Here is a 19,595-nt window from a genome sequence, read left to right as displayed (position 1 = left end):
GAAGCGTGCACCAGTGACGTCTGGCCGTTCTGTGACGTGGTAGGAGTGGTGGTCGAACAGCCTGGCGATGGCAGCGTAGATTATTGGCTCTCAGACGATTGCGTATGGTTTGATCAGACACTCGAGTTCCAGTCGCAGTCCGCAGATTGTCACGTAATCGGCGTGCAGTGGTTGTCCGTTGACGTAGAGCCATATTGGTGATGTAGCGGTCCTCTCTATTTGTAGTGCTTCGGGGTCTTCCCGAACGTGGACGATTTCGAACAGAATTCGTTGCTTGGTACCGTTGCCAGTCGGCCAACGACACTCTGACTGACACCAAGTCTCAGAGCAACATTTCTTTGCGTATTGCCATCCTGACGCCAAGCAATAGCCCTTCCTCGATCTTCGATAGTCAGTTGAAGTCGTACCATTGTCGAATTTGGAGTGTGCACCGTACACGAACGCAAGCTCCAATTATACGGAAATTCAGCATTGGGAACATGGAATACACGTGCAAAGCGTGAAAATGAAGCACTTTGTGAAAAAGCAAGTTATGGGCACTTAGCAGACCTTTCGCTTTCGCCCTAATTTACGTGCAAATGTAAGCATGTTTTTGCCATTAGAACTAGTCGACAGTGTCAATGACAGTGGATTTTAATTCATTTATGGGTTGCTTAGACCCACTTTCGTCAAAATGGAACAATACCATGCGTGACATTATGGTCTAGCTAATATAATTGACATTCAGAAAATAATGTCAAAAATATTGTCTGACCCTTAAATTCTTTTGAGTAGTATATATATATATATTAATTAAAGAAGCAATTATTACAGCAATGAGTTTGGAGAACTTTTGTTTTCTCAATAAATACCACAAAAAGTATTTCCTTCAATATATTAGTTGCAATGGTGTTAGGTCCCTACACTGACTTCTCTTTCACTAACCACTAACAACCAAATGTAACTACTGGGGTGTTGTAGAGGGAACACTTTTTTGTGTGTGTATTGTGTGTGTTGTGTGTGTTGTATGTGTGTGTGTGTGTGTGTGTGTGTGTGTGTGTGTGTGTGTGTGTGTGTGCATGTATGTGTGTGTATGTGTGTGTGTATTTGCACACGTGTGTTTCTGTGTCTGCGTGTGTGTTTGCGTGTGTGTGTGTGTGTGTGTGTGTTGTTTGTGTGTTTGCGTGTCTGTATGTCTGTGTGTGTGTGTGTGTGTGTGTGCATGTGTGTTATATTTGTTGTATCTATGAAAATGTCCTGCACAGGTGAATTTGAAAGGAGAGTCTGGCAACCTCGAGCCATACCACTATTTTTTAACTGTGCCGTCCCTGAACTAGTAACTTCCATCTTGGGCAGACAGCCCAGCTAGCTGAGATGTGTGTGCACAGGACATCATGCTTCAATCATAGATTTTTACTTTTACTTTTCCTCTTACGTCAAACACAACTGAAATTATTCACACACAAAACTTTTGTAGAAGGATGGGACAGACTATAGTTTAAGTTGCCCTAAGCACGAAAATCGAGTTAAAATGTCATCATTCTTACAGGAATTTCCCATCTTCGTGTCCTTCTTTCCTAATGCGCTTCTCTGCTTCTTCCCTCTCAATCTTGGCATGGTACCAGGGCATGTTTGTGTGCAGATCTCTGGCCACCATTTTCACCAAGTGCTCCCTCATTGGACCTAGGGCTTTGTCCATATTGACTTTCTGAAAACAAAACAATAAAATACAAAAAAAAGCAGCTTTAAATAGGGGAAGGCAGGACTTAGCAGCAATGGTAAAGTGCTTTCTTGATGCATGGTCAAAGAAAGCATGGTCAATCTAGGATCGATCCCCATCAGTGGGCCCATTGGGCTATTTCTCGTTCCATTTCAAACCATGGCAGTTGGATAGACAAACACTGGGATGCTGTATTTGAAGTCGATAACATAAGAAGTTGAAAGGCAAGAAGAGCAGCCAGAAATATAGACTCCTAAAGGAGAAAAAGAAAACAGAGCATTGGTGTCTTGTTTTTGAGACCTACAGCCAAGTGCTGACCCAGAGGGTGAGTTTAGATACACACGTCCACACTCACTTGCCTACCCATTTACTTATTCAGAATTGTTTGGGGTTTTTTTTTGTTTTTTTTTGGGGGGGGGGTCATAACCAATACATAACTGTTAAATGGATCTTTCTCAAAATTGGATGCAGTTGGTATTCCATTACTTTTAAATATTAACTCTTCTTTTCAGTTCTTTCACCCTTTTCAACATTCCTGGATCTGCCACTGATATGTAATGAAATACTGTGGAACTCCTCTAAACTGGACACGCTCAGGACCAAGTAAAAAGTCTGGTTTTAAGAGGTATTCGGTTTACAGAGGTTCTCTTCTGAACAAATATTTTAAAAGGGACCATGAAAAACATCCGGTTTTGAGGGCATTCCGTTTTACAGAGGGTCCAGTTTTGAGAGGTTTCACTGTAATCACATCTCAATGTGAACAAATATGCAAACTCCCCTCTCCAAAAAAAAGGCACCAGTGTATTGGATTTCTAAAACTCACCTTGACAGACTTTGCCCTACTGATTATTTCTTGCTCAAGGTCATTGTAGGTCATCCCACGGAAGGCAACGGGAGCCTGAGATGGAAGACGATTGCAGGGAATTGTGGGAGTTGTCACAAAGCCTGCTGGGTGTTGTTCATAGTGTCTGATCAAGGTGAGCGGACCCGGGAACTTCTGTCCTTCAGGAATCATAAACTGACCATCCACCTGCTTCTCAATGATGTAGTGGTGAACCCTGAAACATACCAGTTAATTCATACAAATAACTATAGTAACCATATATTAACATTTATTGACGGCTGTATTTCTAAGCCTAAAGTTCTTGTTCCAGCTATCAGTGGGGCAGTAATTTAATTTAATTATTTCCATGTACTTTAACCATTTATTTTTATAATATACTTTATTCCTACAAATATAATACAAATTTTGTTTCTCCGTCTGGCATGTACATTAATATTGTTATTATTATTAATTGTTATTGAAGTTGTATGTTTGTTTGATTTTTTATCTGCCGACACCAGCTTGTTTGGTAATATGCAGTAAATTGAATTGAATTGAACTGAATTATAGTCCGTCCCACAGTGAATGCCTTTTTTCAACCTATGGAATTTACTACAAGTTATTTATTTCTGAGCCAATTGTTTTCTAAATTGGACACAAAAATAGTTAGTTTTTTTGTGATTTTAAAAAAACTTTAACTTTTCTTTACTTCAAACACATACAACAGAATTTTTTATTTTTTTTTAAACTACATTTTTGTAGGAGGATGGGACAGACTATAGTTTAATTTGCAGTGTCATAACTACCAGTTCATTCATACAAATACAAATGTAACCACAGTTTAATATAACTAAAAACACACCAAAAAACATAAGTTGTGTTACAATTAAGTTTGGTAATGTTTAAGTTTCAGATCAATCATTTGTTACAATAAACTACAGTTTAAGTTGCAAAGACATAACTCTAAACAATACCAGGTAATCAGGCATCGAAATCAGTTGAGAACTCTTGTTCAGGTTACCAGGAGGTTACCACATGACAAGAAAGTCGAGAACGGTTGTTTTTCGTTACTAGGAGGTTACCACATGACAAGAAAGTCGAGAACGGTTGTTTTTCGTTACCAGGAGGTTACCACATGACAAGAAAGTCGAGAACGGTTGTTTTTCGTTACCAGGAGGTTACCACATGACAAGAAAGTCGAGAACGGTTGTTTTTCGTTACCAGGAGGTTACCACATGACAAGAAAGTCGAGAACGGTAAGTACTTCGTTCTCCACAAAATTATTATTTAAACTAAAACTACATAACTGAAGTTTTTATCAGGTCTGTGTTATTTAGATACCCATACAGTATTAGTATAATGAGAACATTGCATGAATGAAACAAAGTAAATGTATCAGTGTTATTTAGATACCCATACAGTATTGATATAATGAGAACATTGACATGAATGAAACAAATTAAATGTATCAGTGTTATTTAGATACCCATACAGTATTGATATAATGAGAATAATTACGTGAATGAAACAAAGAAATGTATCAGTGTTATTTAGATACCCATACAGTATTAGTATAATGAGAACATTGACATGAATGAAACAAAGTAAATGTATCAGTGTTATTTAGATACCCATACAGTATTAGTATAATGAGAATAATTACGTGAATGAAACAAAGAAATGTATCAGTGTTATTTAGATACCCATACAGTATTAGTATAATGAGAACATTGACATGAATGAAACAAAGTAAATGTATCAGTGTTATTTAGATACCCATACATTATTGATATAATGAGAACATTGACATAAATAAAACAAAGTAAATGTATCAGTGTTATTTAGATACCCATACAGTATTGATATAATGAGAACACTGACATGAATGAAACAAAGTAAATGTATCAGTGTTATTTAGATACCCATACAGTATTCATATAATGAGAACACTGACATGAATGAAACAAAGTAAATGTATCAGTGTTATTTAGATACCCATACAGTATTGATATAATGGGAATAATTACGTGAATGAAACAAAGAAATGTATCAGTGTTATTTAGGTACCCATACAGTATTGATATAATGAGAACATTGTTGTGAATGAAACAAAGTAAATGTATCAGTGTTATTTAGATACCCATACAATATTAGTATAATTAGAACATTGACATGAATGAAACAAAGTAAATGTATCAGTGTTATTTAGATACTCATACAGTATTGATATAATGAGAACATTGACATGAATGAAACAAAGTAAATGTATCAGTGTTATTTAGATACCCATACAGTATTGATATAATGAGAACATTGACATGAATGAAACAAAGTAAATGTATCAGTGTTATTTAGATACCCATACAGTATTGATATAATGAGAACATTGACATGAATGAAACAAAGTAAATGTATCAGTGTTATTTAGATACCCATACAGTATTGATATAATGAGAATAATTACGTGAATGAAACAAAGTAAATGTATCAGTGTTATTTAGATACCCATACAGTATTGATATAATGAGAACATTGACATGAATGAAACAAAGTAAATGTATGTGTTATTTAGATGTCCATACAGTATTGATATAATGAGAATAATTACGTGAATGAAACAAAGTAAATGTATCAGTGTTATTTAGATACCCATACAGTATTGATATAATGAGAATAATTACGTGAATGAAACAAAGTAAATGTATCAGTGTTATTTAGATACCCATACAGTATTGATATAATGAGAATAATTACGTGAATGAAACAAAGTAAATGTATCAGTGTTAGTTACATACCCATACAGTATTGATATATTGAGAATAATTATGTGAATTAAACAAAGAAATGTATCAGTGTTATTTAGATACCCATACAGTATTAGTATAATGAGAACATTGACATGAATGAAACAAAGTAAATGTATCAGTGTTATTTAGATACCCATACAGTATTAGTATAATGAGAACATTGACATAAATGAAACAAATTAAATGTATCAGTGTTATTTAGATACCCATACAGTATTGATATAATAAGAATAATTACGTGAATGAAACAAAGTAAATGTATCAGTGTTATTTAGATACCCATACAGTATTGATATAATGAGAACATTGACATGAATGAAACAAAGTAAATGTATCAGTGTTATTTAGATACCCATACAGTATTGGTATAATGAGAATAATTATGTGAATGAAACAAAGAAATGTATCAGTGTTATTTAGATACCCATACAGTATTAGTATAATGAGAATAATTACGTGAATAAAACAAAGAAATGTATCAGTGTTATTTAGGTACCCATACAGTATTGATATAATGAGAACATTGTTGTGAATGAAACAAAGTAAATGTATCAGTGTTATTTAGATACCCATACAATATTAGTATAATTAGAACATTGACATGAATGAAACAAAGTAAATGTATCAGTGTTATTTAGATACTCATACAGTATTGATATAATGAGAACATTGACATGAATGAAACAAAGTAAATGTATCAGTGTTATTTAGATACCCATACAGTATTGATATAATGAGAACATTGACATGAATGAAACAAAGTAAATGTATCAGTGTTATTTAGATACCCATACAGTATTGATATAATGAGAACATTGACATGAATGAAACAAAGTAAATGTATCAGTGTTATTTAGATACCCATACAGTATTGATATAATGAGAATAATTACGTGAATGAAACAAAGTAAATGTATCAGTGTTATTTAGATACCCATACAGTATTGATATAATGAGAACATTGACATGAATGAAACAAAGTAAATGTATCAGTGTTATTTAGATACCCATACAGTATTGATATAATGAGAATAATTACGTGAATGAAACAAAGTAAATGTATCAGTGTTATTTAGATACCCATACAGTATTGATATAATGAGAATAATTACGTGAATGAAACAAAGTAAATGTATCAGTGTTAGTTACATACCCATACAGTATTGATATAATGAGAATAATTATGTGAATTAAACAAAGAAATGTATCAGTGTTATTTAGATACCCATACAGTATTAGTATAATGAGAACATTGACATGAATGAAACAAAGTAAATGTATCAGTGTTATTTAGATACCCATACAGTATTAGTATAATGAGAACATTGACATAAATGAAACAAATTAAATGTATCAGTGTTATTTAGATACCCATACAGTATTGATATAATAAGAATAATTACGTGAATGAAACAAAGTAAATGTATCAGTGTTATTTAGATACCCATACAGTATTGATATAATGAGAACATTGACATGAATGAAACAAAGTAAATGTATCAGTGTTATTTAGATACCCATACAGTATTGGTATAATGAGAATAATTATGTGAATGAAACAAAGAAATGTATCAGTGTTATTTAGATACCCATACAGTATTAGTATAATGAGAATAATTACGTGAATGAAACAAAGAAATGTATCAGTGTTATTTAGATATCCATACAGTATTAGTATAATGAGAACATTGACATGAATGAAACAAAGTAAATGTATCAGTGTTATTTAGATACCCATACAGTATTGATATAATGAGAACATTGACATGAATGGAACAAAGTAAATGTATATCAGTGTTATTTAGATACCCATACAGTATTGATATAATGAGAACATTGACATGAATGAAACAAAGTAAATGTATCAGTGTTATTTAGATACCCATACAGTATTAGTATAATGAGAATAATTACGTGAATGAAACAAAGAAATGTATCAGTGTTATTTAGATATCCATACAGTATTAGTATAATGAGAACATTGACATAAATGAAACAAAGTAAATGTATCAGTGTTATTTAGATACCCATACAGTATTGATATAATGAGAACATTGACATGAATGAAACAAAGTAAATGTATCAGTGTTATTTAGATACCCATACAGTATTAGTATAATGAGAATAATTACGTGAATGAAACAAAGAAATGTATCAGTGTTATTTAGATATCCATACAGTATTAGTATAATGAGAACATTGACATGAATGAAACAAAGTAAATGTATCAGTGTTATTTAGATACCCATACAGTATTGATATAATGAGAACATTGACATGAATGAAACAAAGTAAATGTATCAGTGTTATTTAGATACCCATACAGTATTGATATAATGAGAACATTGACATGAATGAAACAAAGTAAATGTATCAGTGTTATTTAGATACCCATACAGTATTGATATAATGAGAATAATTACGTGAATGAAACAAAGTAAATGTATCAGTGTTATTTAGATACCCATACAGTATTGATATAATGAGAATAATTACGTGAATGAAACAAAGTAAATGTATCAGTGTTAGTTACATACCCATACAGTATTGATATAATGAGAATAATTATGTGAATTAAACAAAGAAATGTATCAGTGTTATTTAGATACCCATACAGTATTAGTATAATGAGAACATTGACATGAATGAAACAAAGTAAATGTATCAGTGTTATTTAGATACCCATACAGTATTAGTATAATGAGAACATTGACATAAATGAAACAAATTAAATGTATCAGTGTTATTTAGATACCCATACAGTATTGATATAATAAGAATAATTACGTGAATGAAACAAAGTAAATGTATCAGTGTTATTTAGATACCCATACAGTATTGATATAATGAGAACATTGACATGAATGAAACAAAGTAAATGTATCAGTGTTATTTAGATACCCATACAGTATTGGTATAATGAGAATAATTATGTGAATGAAACAAAGAAATGTATCAGTGTTATTTAGATACCCATACAGTATTAGTATAATGAGAATAATTACGTGAATGAAACAAAGAAATGTATCAGTGTTATTTAGGTACCCATACAGTATTGATATAATGAGAACATAGTTGTGAATGAAACAAAGTAAATGTATCAGTGTTATTTAGATACCCATACAGTATTGATATAATGAGAACATTGACATGAATGAAACAAAGTAAATGTATCAGTGTTATTTAGATACCCATACAGTATTGATATAATGAGAACATTGACATGAATGAAACAAAGTAAATGTATCAGTGTTATTTAGATACCCATACAGTATTGATATAATGAGAATAATTACGTGAATGAAACAAAGTAAATGTATCAGTGTTATTTAGATACCCATACAGTATTGATATAATGAGAACATTGACATGAATGAAACAAAGTAAATGTATGTGTTATTTAGATGTCCATACAGTATTGATATAATGAGAATAATTACGTGAATGAAACAAAGTAAATGTATCAGTGTTATTTAGATACCCATACAGTATTGATATAATGAGAATAATTACGTGAATGAAACAAAGTAAATGTATCAGTGTTATTTAGATACCCATACAGTATTGATATAATGAGAATAATTACGTGAATGAAACAAAGTAAATGTATCAGTGTTAGTTACATACCCATACAGTATTGATATAATGAGAATAATTATGTGAATTAAACAAAGAAATGTATCAGTGTTATTTAGATACCCATACAGTATTAGTATAATGAGAACATTGACATGAATGAAACAAAGTAAATGTATCAGTGTTATTTAGATACCCATACAGTATTAGTATAATGAGAACATTGACATAAATGAAACAAATTAAATGTATCAGTGTTATTTAGATACCCATACAGTATTGATATAATAAGAATAATTACGTGAATGAAACAAAGTAAATGTATCAGTGTTATTTAGATACCCATACAGTATTGATATAATGAGAACATTGACATGAATGAAACAAAGTAAATGTATCAGTGTTATTTAGATACCCATACAGTATTGGTATAATGAGAATAATTATGTGAATGAAACAAAGAAATGTATCAGTGTTATTTAGATACCCATACAGTATTAGTATAATGAGAATAATTACGTGAATGAAACAAAGAAATGTATCAGTGTTATTTAGATATCCATACAGTATTAGTATAATGAGAACATTGACATGAATGAAACAAAGTAAATGTATCAGTGTTATTTAGATACCCATACAGTATTGATATAATGAGAACATTGACATGAATGGAACAAAGTAAATGTATATCAGTGTTATTTAGATACCCATACAGTATTGATATAATGAGAACATTGACATGAATGAAACAAAGTAAATGTATCAGTGTTATTTAGATACCCATACAGTATTAGTATAATGAGAATAATTACGTGAATGAAACAAAGAAATGTGTCAGTGTTATTTAGATATCCATACAGTATTAGTATAATGAGAACATTGACATAAATGAAACAAAGTAAATGTATCAGTGTTATTTAGATACCCATACAGTATTGATATAATGAGAACATTGACATGAATGAAACAAAGTAAATGTATCAGTGTTATTTAGATACCCATACAGTATTAGTATAATGAGAATAATTACGTGAATGAAACAAAGAAATGTATCAGTGTTATTTAGATATCCATACAGTATTAGTATAATGAGAACATTGACATGAATGAAACAAAGTAAATGTATCAGTGTTATTTAGATACCCATACAGTATTGATATAATGAGAACATTGACATGAATGAAACAAAGTAAATGTATCAGTGTTATTTAGATACCCATACAGTATTGATATAATGAGAACATTGACATGAATGAAACAAAGTAAATGTATCAGTGTTATTTAGATACCCATACAGTATTGATATAATGAGAACATTGACATGAATGAAACAAAGTAAATGTATCAGTGTTATTTAGATACCCATACAGTATTGATATAATGAGAATAATTATGTGAATGAAACAAAGAAATGTATCAGTGTTATTTAGATACCCATACAGTATTGATATAATAAGAATAATTACCTGAATGAAACAAAGTAAATGTATCAGTGTATATGTGAAAGTATTTTATATAATATTAATGGAAATACAAATATATTGTAACCTATTACCAGATGACTAGGGCCCATATTTCAAGGAACTTAAGTCATAAAAAAAAACTTAAGTCAGCTAAAAACACTTAAGTTTTCACGATTTTTACTTAAGTTCCATAAAAATTAAAAAAAACAGAAACAAAACACATACATAAAGAAAACACACACAACACACAAACATACAAACAACATACAGACACACAAACAAACAAACACACAATACACAAACATCCAAATAACACACACACACTTACACACACACAGAGAGAGAGAGAGAGAGAGAGAGAGAGAGAGAGAGAGAGAGAGAGAGAGAGAGAGAGAGAGAGAGAGAGAGAGATAGCATATAGACACACAAACAACACATATAGATATCCAATTAAAACACATACATGCACCAGGGTTCATTCACTTCAAATGATTTCATTTTGCAGGACTTTTACACAAACATAACAGGAAGGAAGGAAATGTTTTATTTAATGATGCACTCAACACGTTTTATTTATGGTTATATGGCATCAGATATAGAGAGAGGAAACCCACTGTTGCCACTTAATTCATGGGCTACTCTTTTTGATTAGCAGCTTGGGATCTTTTATATGCATCATCACACAGATAGGATGGTACATAACACGGCCTTTGTTACGCCAGTTGTGGAGAACTGGCTGGAACAAGAACAAACATAACAGAGACATATACACATATACAGAGACAAAACACAAAAACAAAACACAAAGACACATAAACAAAACACACACACACACATATAGTCCAAGAACCAAGTCGATTTATCTATGTCAGAGAGTCAGGAAGGTTTGAACGTTGATTCTTATATAAAAATATGTGTAGATTTCAGATCTGCAACTCTTACTTGCCTAAACCTGTACGTTAATTGGGAATTTGCATATTTTTAATGGTACGTCAAAGTTAATTTGTGTTTGATCTGCTGCTACCCAAAAACAAGTCCACGGGACAGACTTCAAATTTCAGTTATAGGGGAGATTAAACTCTTTAAAAATGTTTTTTGTGATGCTTAATATCCAAACTTTCCATTTTGATTTGCTGGACTTTCATAATTGGTCAATTTTATCTACATTTTCAAGGTCAAATGAAGGTCATTGTTTCTGAATATATAATATGCTGTAAATGACACAAATCATTGGATTCTTTTAACTCTTTCCAGTAATACTGATCAATAATGTTCATATTATGACTTGGTTTATAGATATATCCATTACATATCTACTAGGGCTGTTTCCTGATTGAAATTTCAGGGGCAGATCCATAATTTAACGAAAGGGGGAGATGTTTAGGAAAAGGTTACGTCCACATTTTGGGGCATGGTTTGTTAGAAATGGGTACCAATGCTTTCTGAGGTCTGTACAGGGTATGGTTTATGGTGAGGATAGGCGCGATTTATGGTAAGGGTAGGTACCCATGCAAAAGTGACCTTTAAAGGTCATTTTGGGGTCATTTAATTAGGGAAAATTAAGTTTTTACATTTTTCACAACTTCGAGGGTAGGACTTTTTACAAATATGTTACATAAGGTTCACTCTTCATAGATATGATTACATTAGAGAGGAAATCCTCTACATTTTGTCATTAGTAGCCAGGGATCTTTTATTATGCATTATCCCACGGACAGGATAGCACATACCACGGCATACTATGGGAAATATTGATATTAAAATCAATTTATCTCGAAACAATGTGTTTATAAGTGTCTAAAATATGTCTTAAAACATTAATAGTACCAATGCTTATTGAGATCTGTGCAGGGTAAGGTTTATGATGAGAGTAGTAGGTACCCACGCTAAATTGACCCTTTATGAAAATCTATTTTGTTAATTGTTAAAGAAACCAACAGTTTTCTTGCCATTCTTAAAAGAGTGGAACTGCTGTGGACCTCCTGAACTGAGGTATATCTATGTTGCGTGTATGAAGCTATTGAATCAGATGTTGGGACTGATATTCAGGTTAAGGATATTTTAAAAAAAACATCTAGCGGTTGCCACCAAGTTATATGTTGGAAGACCTATATCCAACCATACATATTGGTACATGTAAATATTCTATACATTGATAGTGGTCTAAAACCTGCATGAAGATTTTTGGGGAAAGATGTGTTTAATGTGTTACACGAAATGAATATTGTCAAATAAACATATTATTCATTCCAGATTCCCCTTAGTCTATATGAATATTGTAATATATACTGATCAATTAGTCATAATGAACAGTAAACCTTAAACAACACTTTTTAGAAAAGACTTACTCTTACTCTCATAGATATTAAAACAATGTAACGAAAATATTGATTTTGACCTGCACTGACATCTAAAATCACTCCTAAAGGAAATGTTTTATTTAACAATGCACTCAGCACATTTTATTTACGGTTATATGGCATCGGATATATGGTTAAGGACCACACACAGATATTGAGAGAGGAAACCCGCTGTCGCCACTTCATGAACTACTCTTTCCGATTAGCAGCAAGAGATCTTTTATATGCACCATCCCACAGACAGGATAGCACATGCCACGACCTTTAATATACCAGTCTTGGTGCACTGGCTGGAGTGAGAAATAGCCCACTCCTAAAGTGACCTTTAAATGTCACAATGTGAAAACCTACCTTCACCACAAACCTTGCAGGTAAATTTTGCATGGATTCATACCCTCACCATATACTTTACTCATGGGTACCCATTTCTAACAAAGCTACAATTAATTATTTCTAAACATATGTTTTCGACATTAGTAAACACATAATTTCGAGATCAGTAACTGTTGATTTTTATATCATATTTCCGTATAGTTTGCATGTAAATTGTAATATATAATGATCCATTATAATCTGTTTATGAAAAGCAAACTTTAAGTAGCATATTTGTGAAAAGCCCTACTCGCAAAGATCAAAAAAATGTAAAACAAACCTTATTTTTTCCTAATATGACCCTAAATGACCCTAAAATGATCCTTAAAGGAATGCTAAAGCAAGGCTTTTGGACTGGTGTGCATATTCAACGATACATAATGCACATTATTGCTTATTATCAACAAGTATAATCGTATAGTTAATTAATAAAACGGTTAAATGTGACGGCTATTATATATAACGGGCGCAGCCATTTTGTACTATCCCAGTGAATACGCCCTCTGGCGAGCTGGTGGTTACGTAATACCTAACGTGTCACGTCAGGAATTAGTCTTCAAACTGAAGAAACAAAACATGCCTGACTTTTGCAGATGCATCGCAATGTTCTGTAATAATATCTATCCCAGTAACACAGCAACGTGTATATGTGGTTTATTTTTCAATACAAAATAAACCACCATTGTCAAAGTGTTGAAATAACTGTATTATATTTTGTATATAAATTAATCCACGTACTGAAATAATAGTCGGAGTGTTTTCTTGCTTAATTGGTCTTTTTTTTCCATGGCCTGTACCTGTGGTTCTTGATTGGCAGGTGTATATTTAGACGGTCCCTAGACACTGTGTCTAGACACACTAAAAAGATGTGCCTCAATGTTAAAACCTTCCTGACTCTCTGACATAGATAAATCAACCTGCACGGCTCCTGTACTAATTCATGTACACCAATCAAACCCGAACCTCTACTCACTTTCCTGAGTGACAGAGACTGATAGCATAGTTTCCGAGTGGACTGATGCTCTCTCTCAGAAGGTATTGGCCCTCTTTGAATCCGCGCTCTCGTAAAATTATTTCTGCTTCATCTCGGGTAATCCGCCCATAGAAGTATTTTGCTGAAGAAGTCTTTTCGGGGACTGGATTTGCATGCGCCATATCAGTTGTTCACAAATGCATTATCGTAATGGTACATCAGTGAGACATTCTGTAAAACAAAATATTTATATTAAATAACAATATTTAACAGCTAGTGTATAGCAGAAGTGTGTGTGCAGAGAGAGGGTTTTTGGGATCAAAACCCCATCCTGCATGCTCAAACAAATTTTCTTTTTTTTCCAATATATTTTATGGTTAAGCATGACTAAAATTCCTACATGGTTGTACAGCTACAGTGAAACCCCTCTAAACCGGACACCCTTGGGACCAAGACAAATGTCTGATTTTAAGAGAGATCCGGTTTAGAGAGGTTAAGTTCTGTCCTGGTTTTTAAAAAGGGACTGGGTAAAACGTCCGGTTTTGAGGGAATTCCGGTTTACAGAGGGTCCGCTCTTGAGAGGTTTCACTGTAGTACAATGTTTCTTTTTTCACAGTTTACATACAACTACATGTATATACAATAACCTGACTTCTTGGTGATTATGATTTCCTTGAACATTTACCAAAAAGTATATTAAAGTTACAGACTCTAGTTTCAGCCAGTGAAAATGTACACTAAGTTTAGTTAATCTACAAAGATGCAACATATTTGGATAAGATTATAACGGAGAGAAGCTAAAGTCTGTGGTGTTTAATTGGGAAAATACTGTTTAGAAATAACTAGAAATTTCTCGATAACCGTTACTTCCCAGACGAACATGTGTTTTAAGAATTATGAAAAATGCATTTTGGGGTATTACAAAAACCTTGATGACGAGAACCACTTCAGGTGTACAAAAATTAATATTCTAAATAATAAAATGTAAGTACTTCTAATTTAAATGATCAAAAAGGCTTTAAAAGTGATAAATACACTGTACAATAGAATTTGAACCTTTGATCTATAGTCCTTCCCACAAGGAACACCTTTTTTCATACTATGAAATTTACTACAAGTTATTTATTTCTGAGCCGATTTTTTTCTAAATTGTACACAAAAATAGTTTGTTTGTATTTTTTTAATTTCCAAAACACTTTTTTCTTTTTCTTTACATCAAAAGAAACTGAAATGACTTTTTTTTTTAAATGTTTGTGTAGGAGGATATGACAGACTATAGATACATTGTTGTACTAGAACAGTGTTAATTTAAGTAGAGATATTTACAAAGTGGAACTGTGTAAAAGGCCATATACACGTATACATATATACAGTGAAACCTTTCAAAACCGGACCCTCTGTAAACCGGAATTCCCTCAAAACTGGACATTGTTCATGGTCCCTGTTTAAATATCTGTGCAGAAGAGAACCTATGTAAACCAGATACCTCTTATAACTGGACTTTTTACTTGATCCCAAGCGTGTCCGGTTTAGAAAGAAAGAAAGAAATGTTTTATTTAACGACGCACTCAACACATTTTATTTACGGTTATATGGCGTCAGACATATGGTTAAGGACCACACAGATTTTGAGTGGAAACCCGCTGTCGCCACTACATGGGCTACTCTTTCCGATTAGCAGCAAGGGATCTTTTATTTGCGCTTCCCACAGGCAGGATAGCATAAACCATGGCCTTTGTTGAACCAGTTATGGATCACTGGTCGGTGCAAGTGGTTTACACCTACCCATTGAGCCTTGCGGAGCACTCACTCAGGGTTTGGAGTCGGTATCTGGATTAAAAATCCTATGACTTGACTGGGATCCGAACCCAGTACCTACCAGCCTGTAGACCGATGGCCTAACCACTACGCCACCGAGGCCGGTCCATGTCCGGTTTAGAGGAGTTTCACTATATATATACAAATGTATTATACGAATCAATTTTGTAGACCTCTTATTACTGGATCTAGCTAATTATTCAGTAGAGTGTCTGCCTGAGGTGCCTGAGGTGCCTGAGCTGTAGCATAACATTTTCTTATTAGCCCCATTGGGTTTTTCCTCCCATCCTAAACACTGCTCCATGGTCAGCCTTCTACATTTGGTCGTATATGCGACTATGTTTTTTTTAATTTGGTGACTAAAACATTTCATACTGTCTATGTAAAAATACAAGTAGGTGCCATCTGGCTCTTAGAGGGGAAAAGTTAACATAGAGGGCTGATGGTGGGTTAGGGTTAGGCTGTCCTGTATGTGTAAGTGGGGAAAGTGCAGCATATGACAGATCCTTGCTAATAATGGGGTTCCGGTCAGTGAAACATTTAGTGATATAGCTTACAGCCAGAACTTTCCAAAACGTAAATGTGCTTTATAAAATAAAATAAAAACATTTTAAAAAATGTACTTATAACAATTTATAAAAATGCTTTTAAATATGTTTAAAGCACATTATAAAATGGAATTCTTTCCTAGCAATGTTAACAGACAACATTTTCTGGAATATGAATATATAACAATTTTGATGTTTTACAATTACCCAGTATATCTTAAGTCGAGCAAATGAATGGTTACGAAGGTAAACTTTTGTTTTAAAATTTTATGCATTCAGAGTTTTAGTAAATATATATAAAGATTGTTTTATGTTAAAACATATTTAAGGACCATATATGTTTGGCAAGAATCTGTGACAAATTTTGCCAGCAGAAGCCAGGACAATCATGTGACATCTATAACCAGATGAAAGTAGGGCTAACAAAAGACAAAAATAATTTATAAATGACATTTTCTTTCGATTTACAGTAGTCTGAAAATAACAAAAAACATGGGGGGGGGGGGGTAAATATGCTTATAAGTGGGTTACGTACAATTTTGATTTTTGTTGTTGTTTTAACCGTTACAAACATGTGACAGACGTTTGTTTACTTTTCCTAAGCAATGTTAACGATGTCTCGAAATCTTTGAATGTACGTATTGCTTCGCACAAATGACACATCCACGATATGGGAAACGGACAATATGACATGTTACCAAGAATGTTAACTTAAAGTTATTCTTCAAGATTAAATTGTGGTTAATTTTCATTTAAAGTACTTTTCCTTGGCTTTCTCAAAAATACACAAAAAAAAGATTTAAAATCTAAAAGATAACCTTAAAAACGGATCGCCAATTCACCAAAAACAGTTTCGCTTAATCTTCCTGGTTAACAATTATCGTTTACCAACCAGGAAGTAAAAGAAAAGTGTCTCATGATCAATGTTTTCAATTAGAGTTGCTCCCCTTGCAAAAACAAATTACAGGCTCGGATCCAAAGGGCAAGAGATGGGTCGTTTCTTTTGGAGTACCACTTGGACTTGGAAAATGGTTTAACGTGCACATTCAGAGCAAGCTGTTGTAGCGCACGCCTGTCCTGGGCACAAGTACCGGCCTCCGTCCGGGACAGGATAGGGTTGGGGTGGGTGAGGGAGGGACCGCAAGGGAGCACAGCAGTCCAGCCGTAGTCGGTAACAGACGGGGGGGGGGGGTATGGTGCTATGTAATTTGGAATGTCCCGTAGGATTAAGCCAAAGGGAAATGAGTGCGCATTTTGATGAAGGAAGTTTGGCGTAATTTTGATGGTCGATTTAAATGGGGGTGCCACTGGCGTAGCCAGGATTTTATATAGGCCTACCCATATTGGTGGAACAGCCAACACATTGTCTTTGAGTCTGTTTTACACGTGTTATGAGGAGACAAACAAATAAAAATAGACCGAACACTGGTGTAAGAAGCGCATACCCCCCCCCCCCCCACTTTGTAGCAGCAGAGATGGTTTTTATGTATTTATACATTTGTGTGTGTGTGTCCCCCCCCCCTCCACACACACATACTTTTTGGCACCTTCCTACGCTCGTGCCGAATATTTCTGTGTCTGTAAAGCTGCATTTCATATTATTATATATATATATATATATATATATATATATATATATATATATATATATATATATATATATTTTTTTTTTTTTTTTTTTTTTTTTTTTATATCTTGTGTTCAATGGCTTTATCATTACTGCTAATGGGTTGCAAACGAATCGCTATGCATTTATGCAGGGAATACAACTAATACTGTGGGTAGAATGATATTTTTTTTTAATTTAATAATAATGAAAAGGTTGCTCATTTCGCCTGAATACCTTTATCGTTTTTGCCCGAATTTGAGGATTTGCTCCAGCACATGGGGCAGTAGCCCAAACTACCCCCCCCCCTCCCCCCTCTGTCTCGTACGCTTATGGGTGAGACTATTCAAACGTTGCAGTCCAGACTAACACATTTAGAGCTGTCAACCTGTGGCAATTCCAAGGAGTGAGAAAATTAGAAGACGGGGCCTTGGGGTGAAGTCCTGGTCAAGGGGACCTAGGATGGTGGGTGGGGGGCGAAGCACCAGAAGCCCTCTTGGGTATGTGTGTATGTATATATATATATATATATATATATATATATATATATATATATATATATATATATACACACACAGTTGAATCTCCATTCGGTCAACATCGGATATTTCCGTAACATCAGTTAGAAAGTTGAATTAGATAGGTGTCAGGACGTTTCGGCCACAGTACATGTTCGGGCCCCAAATCGTTTCGGCCCCTAATGCAATATACGGCGATCTAGTGTTCGTGTATACAGATATATGCTGTAATTGGTATAGTAACACTTTAGATGGTCACATACACCGGTAATAATACAAATAAAATACAAATTTGTAACATTAATTTGTCGAATAACATTCATTGCGCGCACACACGCGCGCGCATACATACAATAGGCCTACATACATATTATACACCGTGACACGCACACACATACACACATAAACATGTACGTCATCGCGTTCATGTAGAATATCACTGATAAATGATATGGTGATAAAATAAGGAAGCGAAACTTACGTTTAGCATGTTTAGACTTTCATGTTTGTATCACAAACAACTCAGACTAGGTTCAAGAATTGTGCATCCATATGTGTTTTTGCTGTTTCTTTTAAATGCTAGAACACTGAGGTGTGTGCCCAGGACAGCTTGGTTGAACTTTAATGGGATATAAGCACGAAAATAAAGTTGAACTGAACTGAACTAGAACATGTCTTAATGATGCTACTTTCAATTTACCTACCGGCCTCGGTGGCTTAGTGGTTAAGCCATCGGTCTCCAGGCTGGTGGGTACTGTGTTCGGATCCCAGTCGAGGCATGGGATTTTTAATCCAGATACCGACTCCAAACCCTGAGTGAGTGCTCCGCATGGAAAACATTCTTTGTGATCGTACTTAATTTCTGTACACATGTAACCCCTACTGACGTCAAACATCAGTGGTTCCAACTCTAGCCACATGTAAAGCGCCCCTATTATGGGAAAACAATTTATTGCAATTTATTAAATTGTATTTACACAAACAAGAAAATCAGTTCATTTTAATTTTTGGATTATCAAAGCTAAATACAGT

At 33.6% G+C, this 19,595-nt stretch overlaps 1 protein-coding gene across 1 annotated transcript in view; it reads right to left on the bottom strand.

Annotated features, from left to right (window-relative positions):
• Positions 1 to 17,348, bottom strand: part of LOC121376545 (tyrosine-protein kinase SYK-like) — a 37,526-nt gene extending 20,178 nt beyond the window's left edge. The window contains exons 1-4 of the mRNA XM_041504455.1: positions 17,258 to 17,348; positions 14,074 to 14,304; positions 2,523 to 2,757; positions 1,527 to 1,687 (exon numbers count right to left, since the gene is read on the bottom strand). Of these exons, the coding sequence (XP_041360389.1) occupies positions 1,527 to 1,687; positions 2,523 to 2,757; positions 14,074 to 14,255 (578 nt within the window). The 5' untranslated portion in view covers positions 14,256 to 14,304; positions 17,258 to 17,348. The remainder of the gene's footprint in view (positions 1 to 1,526; positions 1,688 to 2,522; positions 2,758 to 14,073; positions 14,305 to 17,257) is intronic.
• Between the last annotated feature and the right edge of the window lie 2,247 nt (positions 17,349 to 19,595).

The sequence above is a fragment of the Gigantopelta aegis genome, chromosome 6, assembly GCF_016097555.1.
Source record: "Gigantopelta aegis isolate Gae_Host chromosome 6, Gae_host_genome, whole genome shotgun sequence".
Taxonomy (NCBI): domain Eukaryota; kingdom Metazoa; phylum Mollusca; class Gastropoda; order Neomphalida; family Peltospiridae; genus Gigantopelta; species Gigantopelta aegis.
This window is presented reverse-complemented; position numbering and strand designations above follow the sequence as displayed.